The 18,778-nt window shown below is 44.5% G+C and overlaps 1 protein-coding gene across 2 annotated transcripts in view; it reads left to right on the top strand.

The window, feature by feature from the left end:
- The window catches only part of LOC138663243 (zinc finger protein 773-like), a 40,110-nt gene extending 23,854 nt beyond the window's left edge, over positions 1-16,256 (top strand). The window contains exons 2-7 of one of the 2 annotated variants that reach the window (XM_069749407.1): positions 1,364-1,513; positions 1,643-1,822; positions 1,905-2,028; positions 2,108-2,205; positions 2,402-2,492; positions 14,667-16,256. In XM_069749407.1, coding sequence (XP_069605508.1) covers positions 1,364-1,513; positions 1,643-1,822; positions 1,905-2,028; positions 2,108-2,205; positions 2,402-2,492; positions 14,667-15,724 — 1,701 coding nt within the window. In that variant the 3' untranslated portion in view covers positions 15,725-16,256. The remainder of the gene's footprint in view (positions 1-1,363; positions 1,514-1,642; positions 1,823-1,904; positions 2,029-2,107; positions 2,206-2,401; positions 2,493-14,666) is intronic. The other variant, XM_069749408.1, reaches the window with a different exon arrangement.
- Positions 16,257-18,778: the final 2,522 nt, after the last annotated feature.

The raw sequence follows: 18,778 nt of genomic DNA, 5'->3' as shown, positions 1-18,778 counted from the left end.
AGTGTGTTCAGGGACCCGGCTGAAATAAGCCCCTAGAATGCTCGCACCTCCGGTGAGGAGTTTGTGTTTGGATGTATTCAGGGATCCGGCTGAAATAAGCCCCTAGAATGCTGGCTCCTCCGGCGAGGAGTTTTGTGTACATGCATGACCACTGACTGCTCTCCGTTTGGGCAGTTAGCCTGTGCCTCTATGGAGTCTAACAGGGCAGAGGGCTTCTCTTTCACGGCTACTCGGTGAATTAACTGAGTTAGTCTATACCGCCATATAGTTCCGCCGTTTGCTAGCAGCAGGTACTCCTGCACGGTGGACCCCGGGCTGCGAACGCACCAATATCAATAAAAACATCTCTATTTACTCGGTGCGTTCCGCTAGCCCTAACAGTATCTGTATTTGAGATTATGTTGTTTGACCATTATTAGTCATGTAAGCATCGTAGAATCTTGGCCGCCCCATACTATCGAGTACTCGGGGGGGGGGGGGGCGGGCGGAGGGCATTCAGCCGAACTCTGTCACACCTTCTGAGATGCCATGTTTGCTTTTGACAAGAGCAAGTGGTTAAACTGCCAAGGTTTTTGTTGCAACCGCACCCTGTTCCATCCCTGCGGTGTATATCTATGCTCTGGAGCCCAAAAGATTTAGACATTTGTGGTTAAAAAATAATAAAATGCGCCTTCTGCTTTTTCCATGTTTTTTTTCTTTTTACAAGAACTGTTGTAGTCAATTTTCTTTAGAAACACTTCAATATCTGCTTTTTTCTTGTAATATAGGAAAACCTAAGGGGAGAAATAAACCCCATAAAACACTGAACATGGAGACTTTGGGATCAGATAGTTTCTGTCCACAGTGATTGTGCAAGCAAAAATGCTTTTCTAAAAGCCTCAGACTTATGTGTGTGAATCAGACCTGAGATCTAACGTGGTAGAAGATTACAGTGCGGGGAAGACGGGAAACCTTCATATAGACGGCCGGGGGTGATGGAGTCAGTGACGGACTCTGGACAAATATGTTTCTAGAGCCGTAGTAGAAGATGAAGATGTCGTCCTCACCATGAAGTAGTTATTTCTCCTGTCACGTGTAATGAATATCTCCTGCAGTATTGCTAATGCCGATTCCAGTGTCGGTAAATGAGATGAGAATTAGCGTTATGGAAGATGAGTCTATGAGGAACGTATTCAGCTGCCGACTCCGAAGAAGAAACTGCTTGTTGTCTGTGGCCTAAAATATATAGGCTTTATTAGTAGATGTAAAGAAGGAAACTAAATACTGTAAAATAATCTCATATGTTTCCCTTATTATCTCCAGTAATTGTATTATTACACAGGATTTTTATGATGTTTTATGATCGGCTCATCTTCTCATTCAGGTCTCTACAATATTGGATCCTCTTAGTGAAGATCGTCTGTATAAGAGAATTTTCCTGATTTACCCATCAAGGATGGAAATGGACAGAGAAAAGATGGCAGACAAAATATTATACATCACCTTAGAGATCCTCTTCCGGCTTACTGGAGAGGTGAGAAATTCTGACGACGTCACATTACATCATTCTTATCTATGGGAATAACAGATGGACAAAACTGGAGAGGTGAGGACTCTGGAAATATCTGTAGTGAGATTTATTAATATGTCTCTCCATAACCAGGATTACACTGTAGTAAAGAAGACCTCTAGTGAGCGCTGTCAGGACCCTGTGTCTGAGGGATGCGGAATACCCCTGAAACCAATCAGGGGGCCTCCACCTCACCCCCTGATACATGAGGACATCAATTACCAGAAGATCCTAGAACTCATCTACAAGATGATTGAGCTGCTGACTGGAGAGGTGACACTGCCGGGAATGCTGGAACATTATACAGTAACATTATGAAGGGATCGGGGGATGATGGTATCATTGTATATGTCAGGTTCCTATAAGATGTCAGGATGTTGCCATCTATTTCTCCATGGAGGAGTGGGAGTATTTAGAAGGACACAAAAATCTGTACAAGGATGTCATGATGGAGGTTCCCCAACCCCTCACATCACCAGGTAATAGAACTAAATACACACGGCCTATAATTATCTGTATGTAAAGAATGAATTCAGTCCCTCTATGTGTTTCTTACAGCTCTATCCAGTAAGATGACAACACCAGAGAGATGTCTCCATACTCTTCTTCAACAGGACTGTAAACAGGAAGATCCCAATGTTCCTCAGAATCATCAGGTAGATAGAGAAGGAGTCATGAGATCTCCCCTATGATGTGTAGACGCCGGTGAAGGTCTTGTGCTCAGTCTTGTTTTATCCACCAGCATTATATGTTTTATACTTGTGTAATGAGAACAGTGGAGATTGCAGGATTAGAGCTGATCATAGATGTGACTTCTCCATCTGTCTGTGACTTTTACAATATTTGTTTCAGGGTGAAGATCTGACCCATATTAATGCTGCAGAGACATATGTGAGGGGTGATGAGTGGTGTAAAGAGGAGATTCCTACATATGACTACCCAGGTGAGTAGTGACCACTAAATGCAGAGAAGTCACAGATTCTTCTCAGTCACCGGCTGTGGCTGCTTTATCAGTGGTGTAGTCCGGCCATATTACCATGTTCACCATTTTGCCTCCCGACTACAACATTCAGCTCCACCATAAACTGTTCAAATGACTTTGGGCATTATAAGCCCTTTTCTATAGAGCTTACCACCTGGAATATCCACCTACCCCCTGGGATTAGAAGACTCTGACCGTTACCTGCCCAGATCTGTAAACTACAAAGCCAAATGACAGTGTACGTACAGTAGAATGTGCTGACAAGTTATATTATCACTTGAAGAAATATATTATGATGTGTCTATAAGAGAAAGTGGAGGGTAATGATGCTGTTGGCTTCCTAGAACCCTGATATCTTATTGGATGAAACTACCTTCTCTCCTTTCTGTGCTGCTGAATGTGCTCATATGGTCCCTACAAGACCAGGTCCAGTCTTTCTGGGCAAACTTCGCTTTTATGATCAACATTGAATGTGCAGTGAGGCCAAGTGTGAATTTCTGTACAATAGTAACAGTTTCCCTTTATCCTGACTTTTCAATTTGTATTAAAACTAATTTCAAGGAGGATTGTGATAAACTACAGGAAAAACATTACCCCTGTGCCATGATATATCTCTAAGCTGTGTGTGGCTGAAGGCTGCAAAATACATTTATTCCCACCTGCAGGAGATGTGTTGGCTCAAGCCCTGGTTTCATGGATTCACTCCACGACATAAATTCCATTATGTTTTCGATCCTAAGGAATTCAGGTTACTGCACAAACTCTCCTGAAATGGGGAGCAATATTGTTTTCTCTAATCTTCTGGTCAGGACTCATAGTAGCTCCAATGATCCTCCATAAATGAGTGCAGCTCCGGTTTACTGTTGGAATTCTCCCCTCGTACGTATGTTGTTGTTGGGGATGTGACATTTTTTTTTATTCTGTCTATTTTTTTACCTGTTCATTCTTTTTGATAGTTTGATTGTGGTGGGATTGATCTGCCTGACTTATGTGAGTCTGTATCTCCCTGATAGCCTTAAAAAAGCTCTCCGTCACTTCTTCCAAATGACTAAGGGTACCGTCGCACTATACGATTTACCAACGATCACGACCAGCGATACGACCTGGCCGTGATCGTTGGTAAGTCGTTGTGTGGTCGCTGGAGAGCTGTCACACAGACAGCTCTCCAGCGACCAACGATGCCGAGGTCCCCAGGTAACCAGGGTAAACATCGGGTTACTAAGCGCAGGGCCGCGCTTAGTAACCCAATGTTTACCCTGGTTACCAGCGTAAAAAAAAACTAACAGTACATACTTACATTCCGGTGTCCGTCAGGTCCCTTGCCGTCTGCTTCCCGCACTCACTGACTGCCGGCCGTAAAGTGAAAGCAGAACACAGCAGTGAGTCACCGCTGTGCTGTGCTTTCACTTTACGGCCGGCAGTCAGTGAGTGCGGGAAACAGACGGCAAGGGACCTGACGGACACCGGAATGTAAGTATGTACTGTTTGGTTTTTTTTACGCTGGTAACCAGGGTAAACATCGGGTTACTAAGCGCGGCCCTGCGCTTAGTAACCCGATGTTTACCCTGGTTACAAGCGAAAGCATCGCTGGATCGGTGTCACACACACCGATCCAGCGATGACAGCGGGAGATCCAGCGACGAAAGAAAGTTCCAAACGATGTGCTACGACGTACGATTCTCAGCAGGGTCCCTGATCGCTGCTGCGTGTCAGACACAGCGATATCGTATGGATATCGCTGGAACGTCACAGATCGTACTGTCGTAGCGACAAAAGTGGCACTGTGAGACGGTACCCTAAGATCTAAATGTAAAGTGAGCCTGTTAGTAGGAACCTACAGTGTCAGGTCGGCAATATGCTTTGAGCTTTAGTAGGGTGTGGTACTTTCCAATTGGCTGAAGTAGGGAGCAGATTACTCCAGCTGGACAGCAGGAACAGATCTCAGATGAGATTGGACACAGCATATGCAGAATCCCTTATATAACTAAATGACAGAAAACCAGAATAGTTTAAATCCCCATAAAGTGATTCCATTTTATAAATTGATTCACTGAGGGTTATAATCTATAGGAGGAGTGAATATTTTGACTCCACAAACATTTTCCAGAAATTAACTCGCAGTGAATGTTGGAGAGTGAAATTTACACATTTGCCATTTTATTACCCAACAAATAGTGCCCAAATTGTGCTCCAGGAAACACACAAATTAAGTGGACTCTTCTCACTATAATATTGCTAAATACAGGGATTCTAAATGTTGTTTGAGTACACTGCACTGAGACTCATAAGTGAGAGCGGATTTTGCTGGATTGGTTTATAGAAAGCTTGTTGCTTTTCAACAGCCTTTGAGCCACTAATAGTGTGGGAACCTCGTTTTTTCCCATCTCCCATGACAGCACACCTGAAAGAGGGGATCCGGCCAGTTAGGACATGAAACCTACTGAAATAAAAGGGTGGTACCTCTCCCTCGCTTCAGTTGGGTTTCCTGTCCTGATAGGAGCCCTATTTCTGGAATCACGGCGGTTTTGAAGACTCACCCACTCCTGTCCCGGCACAGGAAGAACAGGCAGAGAGCCTGTATGCCGGCCTTCAGGCTGTGGAAGCGCCGTTCGCAGGTCCTGGGGCCTTTGCGCACGTGCGGGCGTCAGGTCAGCGCAGTCCGGAGTCCTGTGGCTCTTCTGCGGCTGCCACACCGCTCTCTGCCCCCTCTGCTGCTGCCTTCGGCTCTGGGCCTAGCTTCCGGGTGCGCGACAGGCATTGAGCGCAGAGTATGCTGGGAAAGGGCGTGCTCGCGTGACGTCACTGCTGCGCGCCGGATCCAAGATGGCGGAGCCCATAGAGTAATGCTGGCCGGGTCACAGGGATCTTCTTGCGGTCTCCTGGTGGGCACAGAGGCAGGGGAGGAGCAATTTCTGAACCGGATGAGGCAGTGAGCAGAGTGGATCAGCCTTCAAAAGGGGGTGAGTCCACAGTGGAAGTGCTCACATCTACAGAGCTCCGCTATGGAGGATTGTATGGAGCAGCACCCAAAACAGCCATTGCTACAGCAGCAGCAGCAGCAAGAGATCTTATCAGGTTCTATGTCTGCTCACCAGCATACTAAGAGGAGAAGCGGCAGTCGTCCGGATCGAAAGTCACAGGACTCCTCAGCTTCTAGGAGGGACGTTATCCGTACTCCAGATCGGCCTCAAAATCCGGTACCTTTGAGTGTCAGCGGGTGGTGAGTGATCTTCGTGAATGTCACATTGTTGGTAGCGGGCTACATTTCTCTGCTTACTTGTCAGGCGCTGAGGAAGGCTAGTGCCAAGTCAAAGAACAAAGAATGTGCCCTTTGTAAAGCTCCGCTAGCAGTCCAATGGCAGAAAAGCCTCTGTGGACTGTATCCAAAAGACTATTCAGGCTGAATCCCCTGACTTTGCCTCTAGCCTCAGGGCCATGATTAGGGCAGAGGTTAAAGGGTCTTTAAAATCAGTCCTTAAAAAGAAAAGTAGCAAAACCCTAGAGACTGTTTCGGATTCTGGTGCCTCTCAGTCTGACGAGGAATATCAAGCGGGACCTCTGTCTCCCTGTTCATCCTCTTCTGTGTTCTCTGGCTCCTCTTCAGATAGCGATGTTGGGGGTTGACCATGCTTTCTAACTGAGAATACAGATAAACTGGTGAAATCAGTTAGGGCTACAATAGGCCTTAAGGATGAGAAAGCGTCTAGATCGGTAGAGGACGTTATGCTTGGTGGTTTGGAGGAGAAGAGGAAGCGTACCTTTCCAGTGAATACTAAAGTAAAAGCCCTTATAGAAAAAGAGTGGAAGAAGCCTGAGAAGTCTGGTAGTCTTCCCTCAGCTTCTAAGAGACGATATCCTTTTGAGGAAAAGGATTCAGATGTATGGGATAAAGCCCCTAAGATTGATGGTGCGATGGCTAGGTCATCCAAAAGGTCATCCCTACCAGAGGATTCAGGCGTCCTAAGAGACCCTTTAGACAAAAAAGCGGATGCTTTTTTAAAACGTACCTGGGAGGCAGCCGCAGGCAATAGCCGGAACATGTGTTGCCCGCTCCCTTATTGTCTGGCTGCAACAAATAGAGGATCAGTTGAAATCTAAAGTGCCGAGAGAAGAGGTCCTAGCCAATATGGCAATGGCACAAGGAGTGGCAGCTTTCATAGCAGATTCCTCAGCAGACTCTGTAAGACTAGCAGCTAGGGCAGCGGAATTGTCTAACGCGGCAAGATGTGCCTTGTGGTTAAAGGGTTGCCAAGGGGACTTACCCTCAAAAAATAGACTTTGTTCCATTCCGTGCGACGGCAAATTCCTCTTTGGTCAGAAGCTGGAGGACATTTTAGAAAAAGCAGGCGACAAGAAAAAAGGTTTTCCTCGCTTTCCGGTGGATATCAGAAGGCCTTATTTTCTGAGAGGAAAATTTTATAGAGGTCGCCCACCGGGAGATAGAAGGAACTGGGACTATAGAGATAGAAAAGGATCTGGGTACATGTTTAAGGGCCCCTCCACGTCGACAAAAAAGTCCTCCCAATGACGCCAAGCCAGAAGTAGGGGGAAGGCTCTCTTTCTTTCTTCACGCCTGGTTAAGTATTTCCCCCAGCCATTGGGCGTTAAGTGTTGTCAGCGACGGACTAAAAATAGAATTTATTCATTCACCTCGACAGACTTTTGTGTTGACACCACACAGAAAACTTCCGTAGGAACAGCTAGCTCTGGAAACAGGTATTGGGGCTAGTTCTAAAACGGGTCCTAGTAGAAGTTCCAAGGGAAGAGGAGGGAGACGGTTTTTATTCCCCTCTCTTTTTGATACGAAAACCAGATGGCTCGCTAAGGACTATTGTCAACTTAAGAAAATTCAATAATAAATTACTCCTTCAAGATGGAGTCAGTAAACTCAGCGATAAAGATGCTGTTCCCGGACTGCTTCATGGCAGCTATAGACTTAAAAGACGCTTACTACCATGTCCCAATTCATCGGGACTATCAAAAATTTCTGAGGGTAGCAGTGTTTGTCCAAGGGCAACTCAAACACTACCAGTATGCTGCCCTTCCATTTGCAAAAAAACTGTATACTGAGCTGCTCCACCAATCGTCAAGGTATACCCTTATAGAGCAGTCCTATCTAATGTATATAATCCCTATCTGATGTATTTAAAACCTGATCATCTGTATAGTACCTGTATAAGCAGGGTTCAGAGAAGGAATATCCATGTGAACATGCAGTATGGAACAGCTTAAATGCAAATGCAAATGACCCACGAGGAGTGATGGACTCCCCAGTCTTGTAGAAACAAGAGAACAGTTATAGAACCAGAAACACATGGGCTACTTACACATTGAATAAGTCTGTAGGAACCTGTTCACACCACAAAAAACTTGAAAACACAAAAAAGCACAGTGAAGTCAAAAATACTCTGTTGTAAAAAAAATCACAGTAATAAGCAAGTGCTTGTCAAAAGATGGAAAAAAAACAGGATATTTAGTTGATACGTATACGTATACATTTTTTTTTTTTTGCAAAAAAACATATCAACTAAATACCCTGTTTTTTGCCCTTCCATTTGGTCTATCGATAGTGCCAAGAATATTTACAAAATTAATGTCAGAGGTCATGTTCTTCCTCCGTTACAGGGGCATAGTCATTGTTCCGTACCTAGACGACTTCCTTGTAATAGGCAGATCAGTGGATCACTGTCTTGCACAAATAGAAGAGGTGACTACGACACTAGCAGTGTTAGGTTGGGAAATAAATGTCGCCAAGTCGAGATTAACTAGTATGTATAGAAAATATTATGCCAACTAGGATCTCAACTACAATATCATAAGCTATCCTAAAATAGTAAATCTTTATTAGTTAAAAGAACCCACACATTGGTTCACACCACAGAATGGACCAAAAATAACAAAAACAAAAATATGTGCTCAAAAAAACCAACACTAAGTTTAAAAATGGGGTATGCTGTGTATCCCTAGTGAGCACTGCACTCGTAGCCTGCCTGTCCGTGGAGGTTGGCACCCTACAGGGGGAACGTATTGGCGCCCCCACTCCACGGCGGCTGTCCCTAGATGTACTGATGTGCCCTAAGATAGCCACGGGGTACCCACTACCCACAACCTAGGGCCCACTACAGGCTAGACATAGATATTCCTACACTAAGGGAACACTAGATCCCCATACATAAAAACAAATGTAAAGAACACATAAGGCAAACAGATGTAGACGTACTGTCAGGGAATCTTTATTGAGGCACAGTTTCTATAGGTTCATTGCGCCAGTCATGGCAGATCCCACTGACTATGGCTGAACCAATACAGCAGTGTCACCCAAGAATGTACACGTGTGCAACCATATGTGCCGATGTCATAATAAAGACACTTATCTCCCTCTGTACGCAGTTTGCCGCAGACCACAGCGCCTCTACGCGTTTCGCCCTTGGCGGGCTCCTCAGGAGGCAAGATTCATCGATACAGTGTGTCCTGATGCGGTGTCATGGCTAAACAGCCCTTTGGTCCCACGCTTTTTAAAACCCCCCCCCCCCGGCCTCCTTTGCCGCCGATCATATGTCCAGCCTCCTACCTGAGCATTTCCGGTGTGCGCGATACGACCGCGCATGCTCCCGCTGACCCGCAAAGGATTCCCCCCTCGCGCCGATGTGGCGCCCGGGTCCCTGCTGTCTTTCTGTTTCCGGGGCATGCGCTGAGCAGTTCGCGCTACTTCCGGGTTACCCATCTCAAGCGCAGACTGCGTATATTTCTGATTCACCATTTGCAGCTATGCCCTTCAGCTAGTGTAGACTGCGCCTGCGCACTTCTCGTCCACATCCCATAGCGGGAAAACAGGTCCATATCGATCTTTTTATTTTCTCCAGTGGGATATTTGGGGCCGGACCACTTTTGTTTCACAATATTCACCTCCCCCTTTTTTTTGGGTGTTCTAATGTCGGAAGAGGCAGCCATAACACACCGCCGCAGATCGTTGGCGCATGCGTATGGTCAAAGTCAACCCGACATCAGTCCATCATACAGGGGGGGGGGGTTTGGGGGCCTCACAGCCACTTTCCCATTGGTCCGCATACCCTCCAGCCTCCCAGTCAGAGATACGGACTCCACCAGTGCTCCTCCCATCTATATGGTATGTACTGCACCTACACACCACCCACACAAAGACCGTGGCGGTGTGCCTGGTATATCTCAGTCCCCTTTAGATGTTTAGGCCATACTGTCTACCCTTTATCTCATATGTCCGGAGCGCATGCGTGTGGCTGTTGTGGATAATGTTTCCTCCTACACATATAGGCGGATTATGTCCGCAGGAGGCATTGCACTGTAGCTATAGGGTTGTGCGGGGTCATGGTCGGCGACGGGGAAGCGTGGTATTAATATATTGATCGATATTGCACACTGATCTGTACATTTCCCATATTACACCGGGAGACTACAAACAAAAATTGGAAATATCCACGGCTTAAAAGTTATGACCTCTCATTAGTACTGCTATTTTGACTAGACTCACAGAAAACAGGCAAATGACAGTTGATCATTCAGTCCCTTCGGTTCAAGGCTCCCCATTCTAAATATCCATTCACACTCCCTCCTTAGAATGGTCTTGTCCATGTCACCCCCTCTGGGGTTAGTGTTCACCACTTCTATGATGGTAAACTTCACACTTTTGACATCTCCTCCATGACGGGTTTGTATATGTTTTGCCAGTGGGGTGTCCCAGTTATTTCTGATGTCCCCCATGTGCTCTCCCACTCGTCGCCTGAATTCCCTTTTTGTTTTGCCTATATAGTCTTTCGGGCATGAGCATTTCGCCATGTACACTACCCCCGTAGTTTTACAATTAGAGAAGTCTCGTTGATAATAGGTTCTCCCTGTGCCCGAGCTACGGAATGATTTCCCTGGTTCCATCCATCTGCACATGCTGCAGTTACCGCATTTAAAGAAACCGCATGGCTTTCTGTCCAGCCAGGTGCCACTTGGCTCTGGCCTCCTGTATTGGCTGTGCACAAGCATGTCCCTAAGCGACTTTCCTTTCCTGAAGGTAATGCTGGGATATTCTCCCACCACCTCCCTCAGTTCGGGATCTAGTCTAATGATGTCCCAGTGCTTGAGCAATATTCTACGAATCTCCTGAGGCCTGATATCAAATGTACCAATTATCCTGATGTTCTCCTTTTCTTCCTCATTTCTCCCACTACTTTGTAGAAGTTTTTGTCTGTCCGTTTTTTTAGCATGCTCAAAAGCAGTATCAAGCACATGCTTCGGGTATCCCTTTTCTCTAAACCTCCTGTACATATCCCCCGCTTGCCTTACAAAGAGATCATTTCTAGAACAATTCCTCTTGAGCCTCAGGAACTGCCCCTTGGGTATCCCTCTTTTTAGGGGGGCTGGGTGGTGGCTTTGCCAATGCAGGAGGCTATTTGTGCTGGTCGGCTTCCGATATATACTCGTGGATATGTCACCCCTCTGCTCTTTTTTGATGGTAACATCCAGGAATGCCAACTCCCATTTTTGAATCTCTGATGTAAATCTAAGACCCAGATCATTATGATTCAGGTCCCCGAGAAAATCCCCAAATGCCTCTCTTGTCCCCGTCCATATCAGGAACACATCATCTATGAACCTGTACCAAACTAGAATGGAGTCCTGCCACCATCCTGATTCGCCCACAAACACCACCGTTTCCTCCCACCAGCTCAGGAACAGATTTGCATACGATGGGGCACAAGGACTCCCCATCGCAGTGCCCCTGAGCTGGTGGTAGTGTTTCCCATCAAACGTGAAGGTGTTATGGGTGAGCGCAAATTCTAGAAGGGATAGTACAAATGCATTATGCTCCCTGCATGCCACCGACCTCTGCTGTAAATAAAATTGTACTCCTCTAATCCCTGCCTCGTGTGGTATACTGCTATATAGAGCCTCGATATCAATAGATGCCAACCAGTACTCCTCCTCCAGGTGTATTCCCTCCAATTTCAATAGTAGGTCCGCTGTGTCTCTCAGATATGACGGGGTTGCCACCACAAAGGGACGTAAAATTTGATCCACATAGACCCCACAGTTCTGTAATAGGGAGTCAATTCCTGATACTATGGGTCGCCCCTTTTACGGGGTCAGCCCCTTGTGAATCTTAGGAAGTGCATAAAACGTGGCCGTGAGTGGGTATTTCGGTAACAAAAAGTCATATTCCTGTTTAGAAATAAGATCCCGAGAGAGGGCCCCTTCCAGTAAGATTCTCAGTTCCTCCCCAAAGGTCCCCAGTTGGCTGCGATTAAGGATCTAGAGATTAACACCAGAGAAAGTTCAGTCCTTCCTGGGGTTGGTTCTGGACTCCACGCGCCAACTCTGTCTCCTGCCAGAGAGCAAGGTATCACAAATATAAAGTCTTGTGGAATTGGTGATACATCAGCCTGTAATGACACTGAGGAAGGTGATGTCCCTGCTAGGGTCACTAACATCTTGTATTCCCGCTGTAAAATGGGCACAGTTTCACCTGAGGCAATTACAGTGGGAGGTCCTGTCAACACAAAGATTGTTAGAAGCGCGTTTGGAGGGAAAAATTCACCTTTCAGTAGGCGTCAGAGATTCCCTAGTCTGGTGGTCAGTAAGGGATCACTTGAGCTCAGGGGTTCAGTGGCTAACTCCGATAGAAAACGTGATCACAACGGACGTGAGTGGTACAGGTTGGGGTGCACATCTAGGGACCCTTTCGATACAGGGATCCTGGTCCCATACAGAAACACATCAGACATCCAATATAAAAGAGTTATGGGCTGTAGAAAGGGCAGTAAGACATTTCCTTCCTATCCTTCAGGGTTGTCATACGAGTTATGTCCGACAATTACGCAGTAGTAGCCTATATCAACCATCAGGGGGGAACGAGGTCCCTTTCACTTATGGGGGCAACATCTGTGCTTCTTCAATTAGCAGAATCTCACCTACTGTCCCTCACAGCTCTGCACATAAAGGGGGTCGAAAACACGAAAGCGGACTATTTAAGTCGCAAAAAGCTAAGACAGGGAGAATGGTCGCTGAATCCCAGGGTATTCCAACAAATAGTGCAGGCCTGGGGCAAACCGGTAATAGACTTATTTGCCACGCTTCACAACAGGAAGGTGAAGAGGTTCTGCTCGTTAGACCCGAGGGGGAACCTGGTTGCAGTAGATGCCCTTCAAATACCATGGAAGTTCAGCCTCGCTTACGTGTTTCCACCGATAGCATTAATTCCGGTAGTAGTAAGGAAGATCAGAATGGAGCAGGCAAGAGTGATTCTGATTGCTCCATTTTGGCAGAAAAGACCATGGTTTTCTCTCCTAAGACAAATGTCGGTAACGGATCCATGGATCCTACCAGAGGTTCCGGACCTGCTTACCCAGGGACCAGTATGCCACTCTCAAGTGAGGGGCTTCCATCTGGCAGCCTGGAATTTGAAAGGGCATTACTAAGCCGACACGGATGCTCGTCAGGGCTAGTCTCTACCCTGTTGAGAAGTAGGAAGCCGATTACATTGAGAATTTATGGTAGGACATGGAAGAGGTTTCTAGAGTTTTTAGGACAACCTTCGTCGGATGAAGCTCCTGTGGGTGCTATTTTAGCGTTTCTACAAGCAGGCTTACAACTAGGGTTGGCAACCAATACGCTTAAGGTTCAAATGTCAGCGTTAGGAGCTTTATATCATTGTAATTTAGCCTCCAATAAGTGGGTAGCCCATTTAATTAAATCATGTAGTAGGTCTAGACCTGTAGTAATTCAGAAAATTCCTCCCTGGGATTTAAATCTGGTTAGATGCTCTAACTTAAAGTCCTTTTGAGCCTTTGCAAGAGTTATCGGTAAAATTTCTCACTCTAAAAACAGTGCTATTGGTAGCTTTAACATCCGCACGTAGGGTGAGTGACTTGCAAGCCCTGTCCGTTTGTCCTCCATACACTCAGATAAATGACGACAGGGTGGTTCTAAGACCAGATCCGGCTTATCTACCTAAGGTAGTTCTTAAATTTCATAGGAGTCAGGAGATTGTATTACCCTCATTTTGTGTTAATCCTAGAAATCCAGGTGAGGAAAGGTTTCATACTCTTGATGTAATGAGGTCTATGTTACAGTACAAATCCTTAACCAGTCAGTGGAGGAAAGATCAGTCTCTATTTGTAGCTTTCCAGGGTAGCAGGAAAGGTCATGGGGTGTCCAAAGGTACTATTGCCAGATGGATTAGGGAGGCCATTAGCTTATCCTATGCTGCATGTGGCGTTCCGATCCCTGAAGGCATCAAGGCTCACTCCACCAGGGCCGTGGCTACTTCCTGGGCTGAAAAAGCAGAGGTATCGATTGATCAGATATGTAAGGCCACTACCTGGTCCTCACCGTCTACCTTCTTTAAACACTACCAACTGAATTTATCTTCCTCTACTGACCTTACCTTTGGTAGAAGAATGCTGCAAGCGGTGGTCCCTCCCTAAGGTGTTCCTTTTTCCAAAAATCTCTCAGGTGTGCTGTCATGGGAGATGGGAAAACACCAAGGTTACTTACCGGTAGCCGGTTTTTCCGGAGCCCATGACAGCACCTGTATACTCCTTCCCTTCTTTTTCACCCTTTGGTGCGCACTTTTAATTGGGTGTTTTTTTGTTATTATGATAATGTGGTGGTAGATTGCCATGTGAACTAACCAAAGGGGCCTCTCATGCTCTGAAAACCAACTGAAGCGAGGGAGAGGTACCGCCCTTTTATTTCAGTGTGTTTCTTGTCTTGACTGGGTGGATCCCCTCTCTCAGGTGTGCTGTCATGGGTTCCGGAAAAACCGGCTACCGGTAAGTAACCTTGGTGTTTTCCATTGACAGATGATACCTGGGTGGGAACTTGTTTTTTGTGAGATGAGAAATGGTATTATTTTTGCCTACATAACATAGCATTGATTGGTTTCTTTTTATTTGATTTTTGGGAGGCAGAATGAACAAACAGTTGAACACCACACACTACTGGTTCATCCAACAAGGTTTTCTATTAGACTGTGAACTGTCATTGTCTTGGTAAATAATTAAAGGTTTTTTTTAAATAAACTGTCCATAAAATTAGCAAACTAAGTAGAAATGTTCAAAAATATGAAACTCAAGTATATTTTGTTAAAAATATTTTTTTTTATCTTAGCAGATGACTATACCAGGAGATCAGAGGGACATCTACCATCTTCAATTTTTAAATCTGATGATCTTGAGATCCTACAAGATACAACTGAAGTGACTGCTGTTACTCCAGATATACCATCATCCCTTCACAGCAAAGATCTGTCATCTGATCCTATGAAACAGGTCCCATCTTCTGATTCATTACCGACTAATAAGGATAATCAAAGTCTCAAAAGAGGCATTAAAAAACAAACTGCTCCTAAAGCAAAGAAGTCATTTTCATGTTCAAAATGTGGGAAATATTTTCCCTGGAAATCAGCTTTTGTTATCCACCAGAGAACTCACACAGGGGAGAAGCCTTTTTCCTGTTCAGATTGTGGGAGACGTTTTACCCAGAAATGTAGTCTTGTAATGCATCTAAGAACTCACACAGGGGATAAGCCCTTTTCCTGTTCAGAATGTGGGAAATGTTTTAACCAGAAATCAGAACTTGTTACACACCAGAGAATTCACACAGGGGAGAAGCCTTTTTACTGTTCAGAATGTAGGAAAAGTTTCAATCAAAAATCATGTTTGATTAGGCACCAGAGAACTCACACAGGGGAGAAGCCTTTTTCATGTTTAGAATGTGGGAAATGTTTTATCCAGAAACATAATCTTGTTAAGCATCTAAGAACTCACACAGGGGAGAAGACTTTTTCCTGTTCAGAATGTGGGAAAAATTTCCAAGAGAAATCAGATTTGGTTAATCACCAGAGAATTCACACAGGGGAGAAGCCTTTTTCATGTTCAGAATGTGGGAAATGTTTTGCCCAGAAATCTAATCTTGTTAAGCATCAAAGAACTCACACAGGGAAGAAGCCTTTCTCTTGTTCAGAATGTGGGAAATGTTTCAACCAGAAATCAGAGCTTGTTAGACACCAGAGAACTCACACAGGGGAGAAGCCTTTTTCCTGTTCAGAATGTGGGAAAAGTTTCAATCAGAAATCAGATTTGGTTAATCACCAGAGAACTGGAAAATTGGATCTTCTTAAAGGGGTTGTCTCTTGTCATTCCTCATGTTTGCTAACCAAAGAATGAAACTAAAGTTTATTAGTTCCAAATGTAAAACTATACCCATATTTCACCCCTGAAGGTTTGTTAGAAAGTGACTAATAGAAAAAACATATACCCCACATTACAGTAGATACGGTGAGGTGACGTCTACACACTCGCTCTCCAAGTCTCTCATTTCTACGAGTTTCGTCATCCTCACCAAAGGCGACTCATCAGGAGACCTTATTTAACCCCTTCATGACCCAGCCTATTTTGACCTTAATGACCTGGCCGTTTTTTGCAATTCTGACCAGTGTCCCTTTATGAGGTAATAACTCAGGAACGCTTCAACGGATCCTAGCGGTTCTGAGATTGTTTTTTCGTGACATATTGGGCTTCATGTTAGTGGTAAATTTAGGTCAATAAATTCTGCGTTTTTCTTTGTGATAAAAACGGAAATTTGGTGAAAATTTTGAAAATTTCGCAATTTTCACATTTTGAATTTTTATTCTGTTAAACCAGAGAGTTATGTGACACAAAATAGTTAATAAATAACATTTCCCACATGTATACTTTACATCAGCACAATTATGGAAACAAATTTTTTTTTGCTAGGAAGTTATCTACTATATAAAGCTGAATGTGTGTGTGTGTGTGTGTGTGTGTGTGTGTATGTATGTATGTATGTCCGGGATTGGCATCTGCACCGTCGTAGCTACAGCCACAAAATTTTGCACAGTCACACGTCTGGACCCCGAGAGCGTCATAGGCTATATTGTGAGGCGAAATTTTAACCCTGCGCTTTCCAATTCACCAAAATATTTTGCCCCTATTTACATAATGGGGAAAAAGTGAAATGAAAAGTGTTGGAGGCGTCGCAGCGACAGCTCTTCAGATAGTCTAATATATAAAGCTGAATGTGTGTGTGTATGTGTGTGTGTATGTCCGGGATTGGCATCTGCGCTGTCGCAGCTACAGCCACAAAATGTTGCACAGTCACACGTCTGGACCCCAAGAGCATCATAGGCTATGTTGTGAGGTGAAATTTTAACTCCGCGCTTTCCAATTCACCAAACTATTTTTCCCCTATCTACATAATGGGGAAAAGTGAAAGGAAAAGTGTTGGAGGCAAATTGACAGCTGCCAGATGTGAACAAGGGGGACTTAAAGAATGAGACCGATGGCGCAAAAGAGTATATACCGTACAGTTGCTAAGGTGGGGCACCGACATGAGATACTCACCACACACGGGGATATGAACACACACACAAAATGCGCCACACACTACCACGTGCTTGAACACATATACCACCCTCAGCACACATTTCACCACACATACACCAACCTCGCCACATAAAAGTCGAAACACAAAAGTCGCCGCTCAAAACTCGCCACGCGCAAAACTCGCCACATGCAAAAACTAGGCTCACGCAAAACTCGCCACAAGTGCAAAACTCACCTCATGGAAAACTCGCCACACGCAAAACTTGCACACGCGGAAAAATTGCCACATGCACAAAATTTGCAACACATGCAAAAGTTGCCTCACACAAAACTTGCACATACTCAAAAGGCACCACACATAAAACTCGCCACGTGCAAAACTCGCCATGCGCAAAACTTGCTGCACACAACTTGCTACACTAACCTGTCACATGCAACTCAACACACAAAAAGTTGCTACACGCATGTTGCCACACAACTCAACACACACAACTTGACAAACGAAACTCGCCCTAAAACACACACAAGTCTGGTATTATCCTTCAAAAATAAAAATCTGATTAATAAGCAGACAAACTACAAGAGCAACAAATGTACCATATAGGAAATACGGCAGCTGTCAGTCACATGACCTGTCTATTATGTGTATGTGTGAGCTAATATATACTGCCAGGGGGAGGGCTTCCTGTTGGCTGGGGATTTATCAGGCTGCCAATTTATCTTACAAATACTGAGGTAAAAATACTGAGCAAATAACGTGTGAATGAGGTCTAATACAGGAGATCACACAGGTATATACTATATACAGGGGAGATGACACACATATATACTATATACAGGAGAGATGACACACAGGTATATACTATATAGAGGAGGAGATGACATACAGGTACATACTATATACAGGAGGAGACGACATACAGGTATATACTATATACAGGAGGAGATGACACACAGGTATATACTATATACAGGAGCAGCTTACCTACAGGTATATACTATATACAGGAGGAGATGACATACAGGTATATGCTATATATAGAAGATGACATACAGGTATATACTATATACAGGAGATGACACACAGATATATACTATATACAGGGGAGATAACACACAGGTATATACTATATACAGGAGGAGATGACATACAGGTATATACTATATATAGAAGATGACATACAGTTATATACTATATATAGGAGGAGATGACATACAGGTATATACTATATATAGGAGGAGATGACATACAGGTATATACTATATACAGGGGAGATGACATACAGGTATATACAGGAGATGAAATACAGGTGTATACTATATATAAGGGAGATGACAAACATGTATATACTGAGGTGAAAATGAGAGGTGTGAGGTGAAAATGAAAAGGTGTGAGTGCAAAATGAGAGGAGTGAGGGAAAATAGTGGAGTGATCGGAAAATGACAGATGTGAGGTCGAAATGACAAGTGTTAGGGGGGAATGAGAGGAGTGAGGGAGAAAATGAGAGGTGTGAGGGAGAAAATGAGAGATGTGAGGGGGAAAATTAAAGATGTGATTGGGAAAATGAGAGGTGTGATAGGAAAATAAGAGAAGTGAGGTGCTATAACTAACCACAGATATTTACTATGCCAAGGCAACGCCGGGCTCTTCAGCTAGTAAGGGTTAAAATTTGACCAGCGATTTCTCATTTTTACAACAAAATTTACAAAACCATTTTTTTAGGGACCACCTCACATTTGAAGTCAGTTTGAGGGGTCTATATGGCTGAAAATACCCAAAAGTGACATCATTCTAAAAATTGCACCCCTCAAGGTGCTCAAAACCACATTCAAGAAGTTTATTAACCCTTCAGGTGCTTCACAGCAGCAGAAGCA

This window comes from Ranitomeya imitator, chromosome 2, assembly GCF_032444005.1.
Source record: "Ranitomeya imitator isolate aRanImi1 chromosome 2, aRanImi1.pri, whole genome shotgun sequence".
NCBI lineage: Eukaryota > Metazoa > Chordata > Amphibia > Anura > Dendrobatidae > Ranitomeya > Ranitomeya imitator.
Note: the sequence above shows the minus strand (reverse complement) of the source record. Positions and strands in the feature narration are given on the sequence as shown.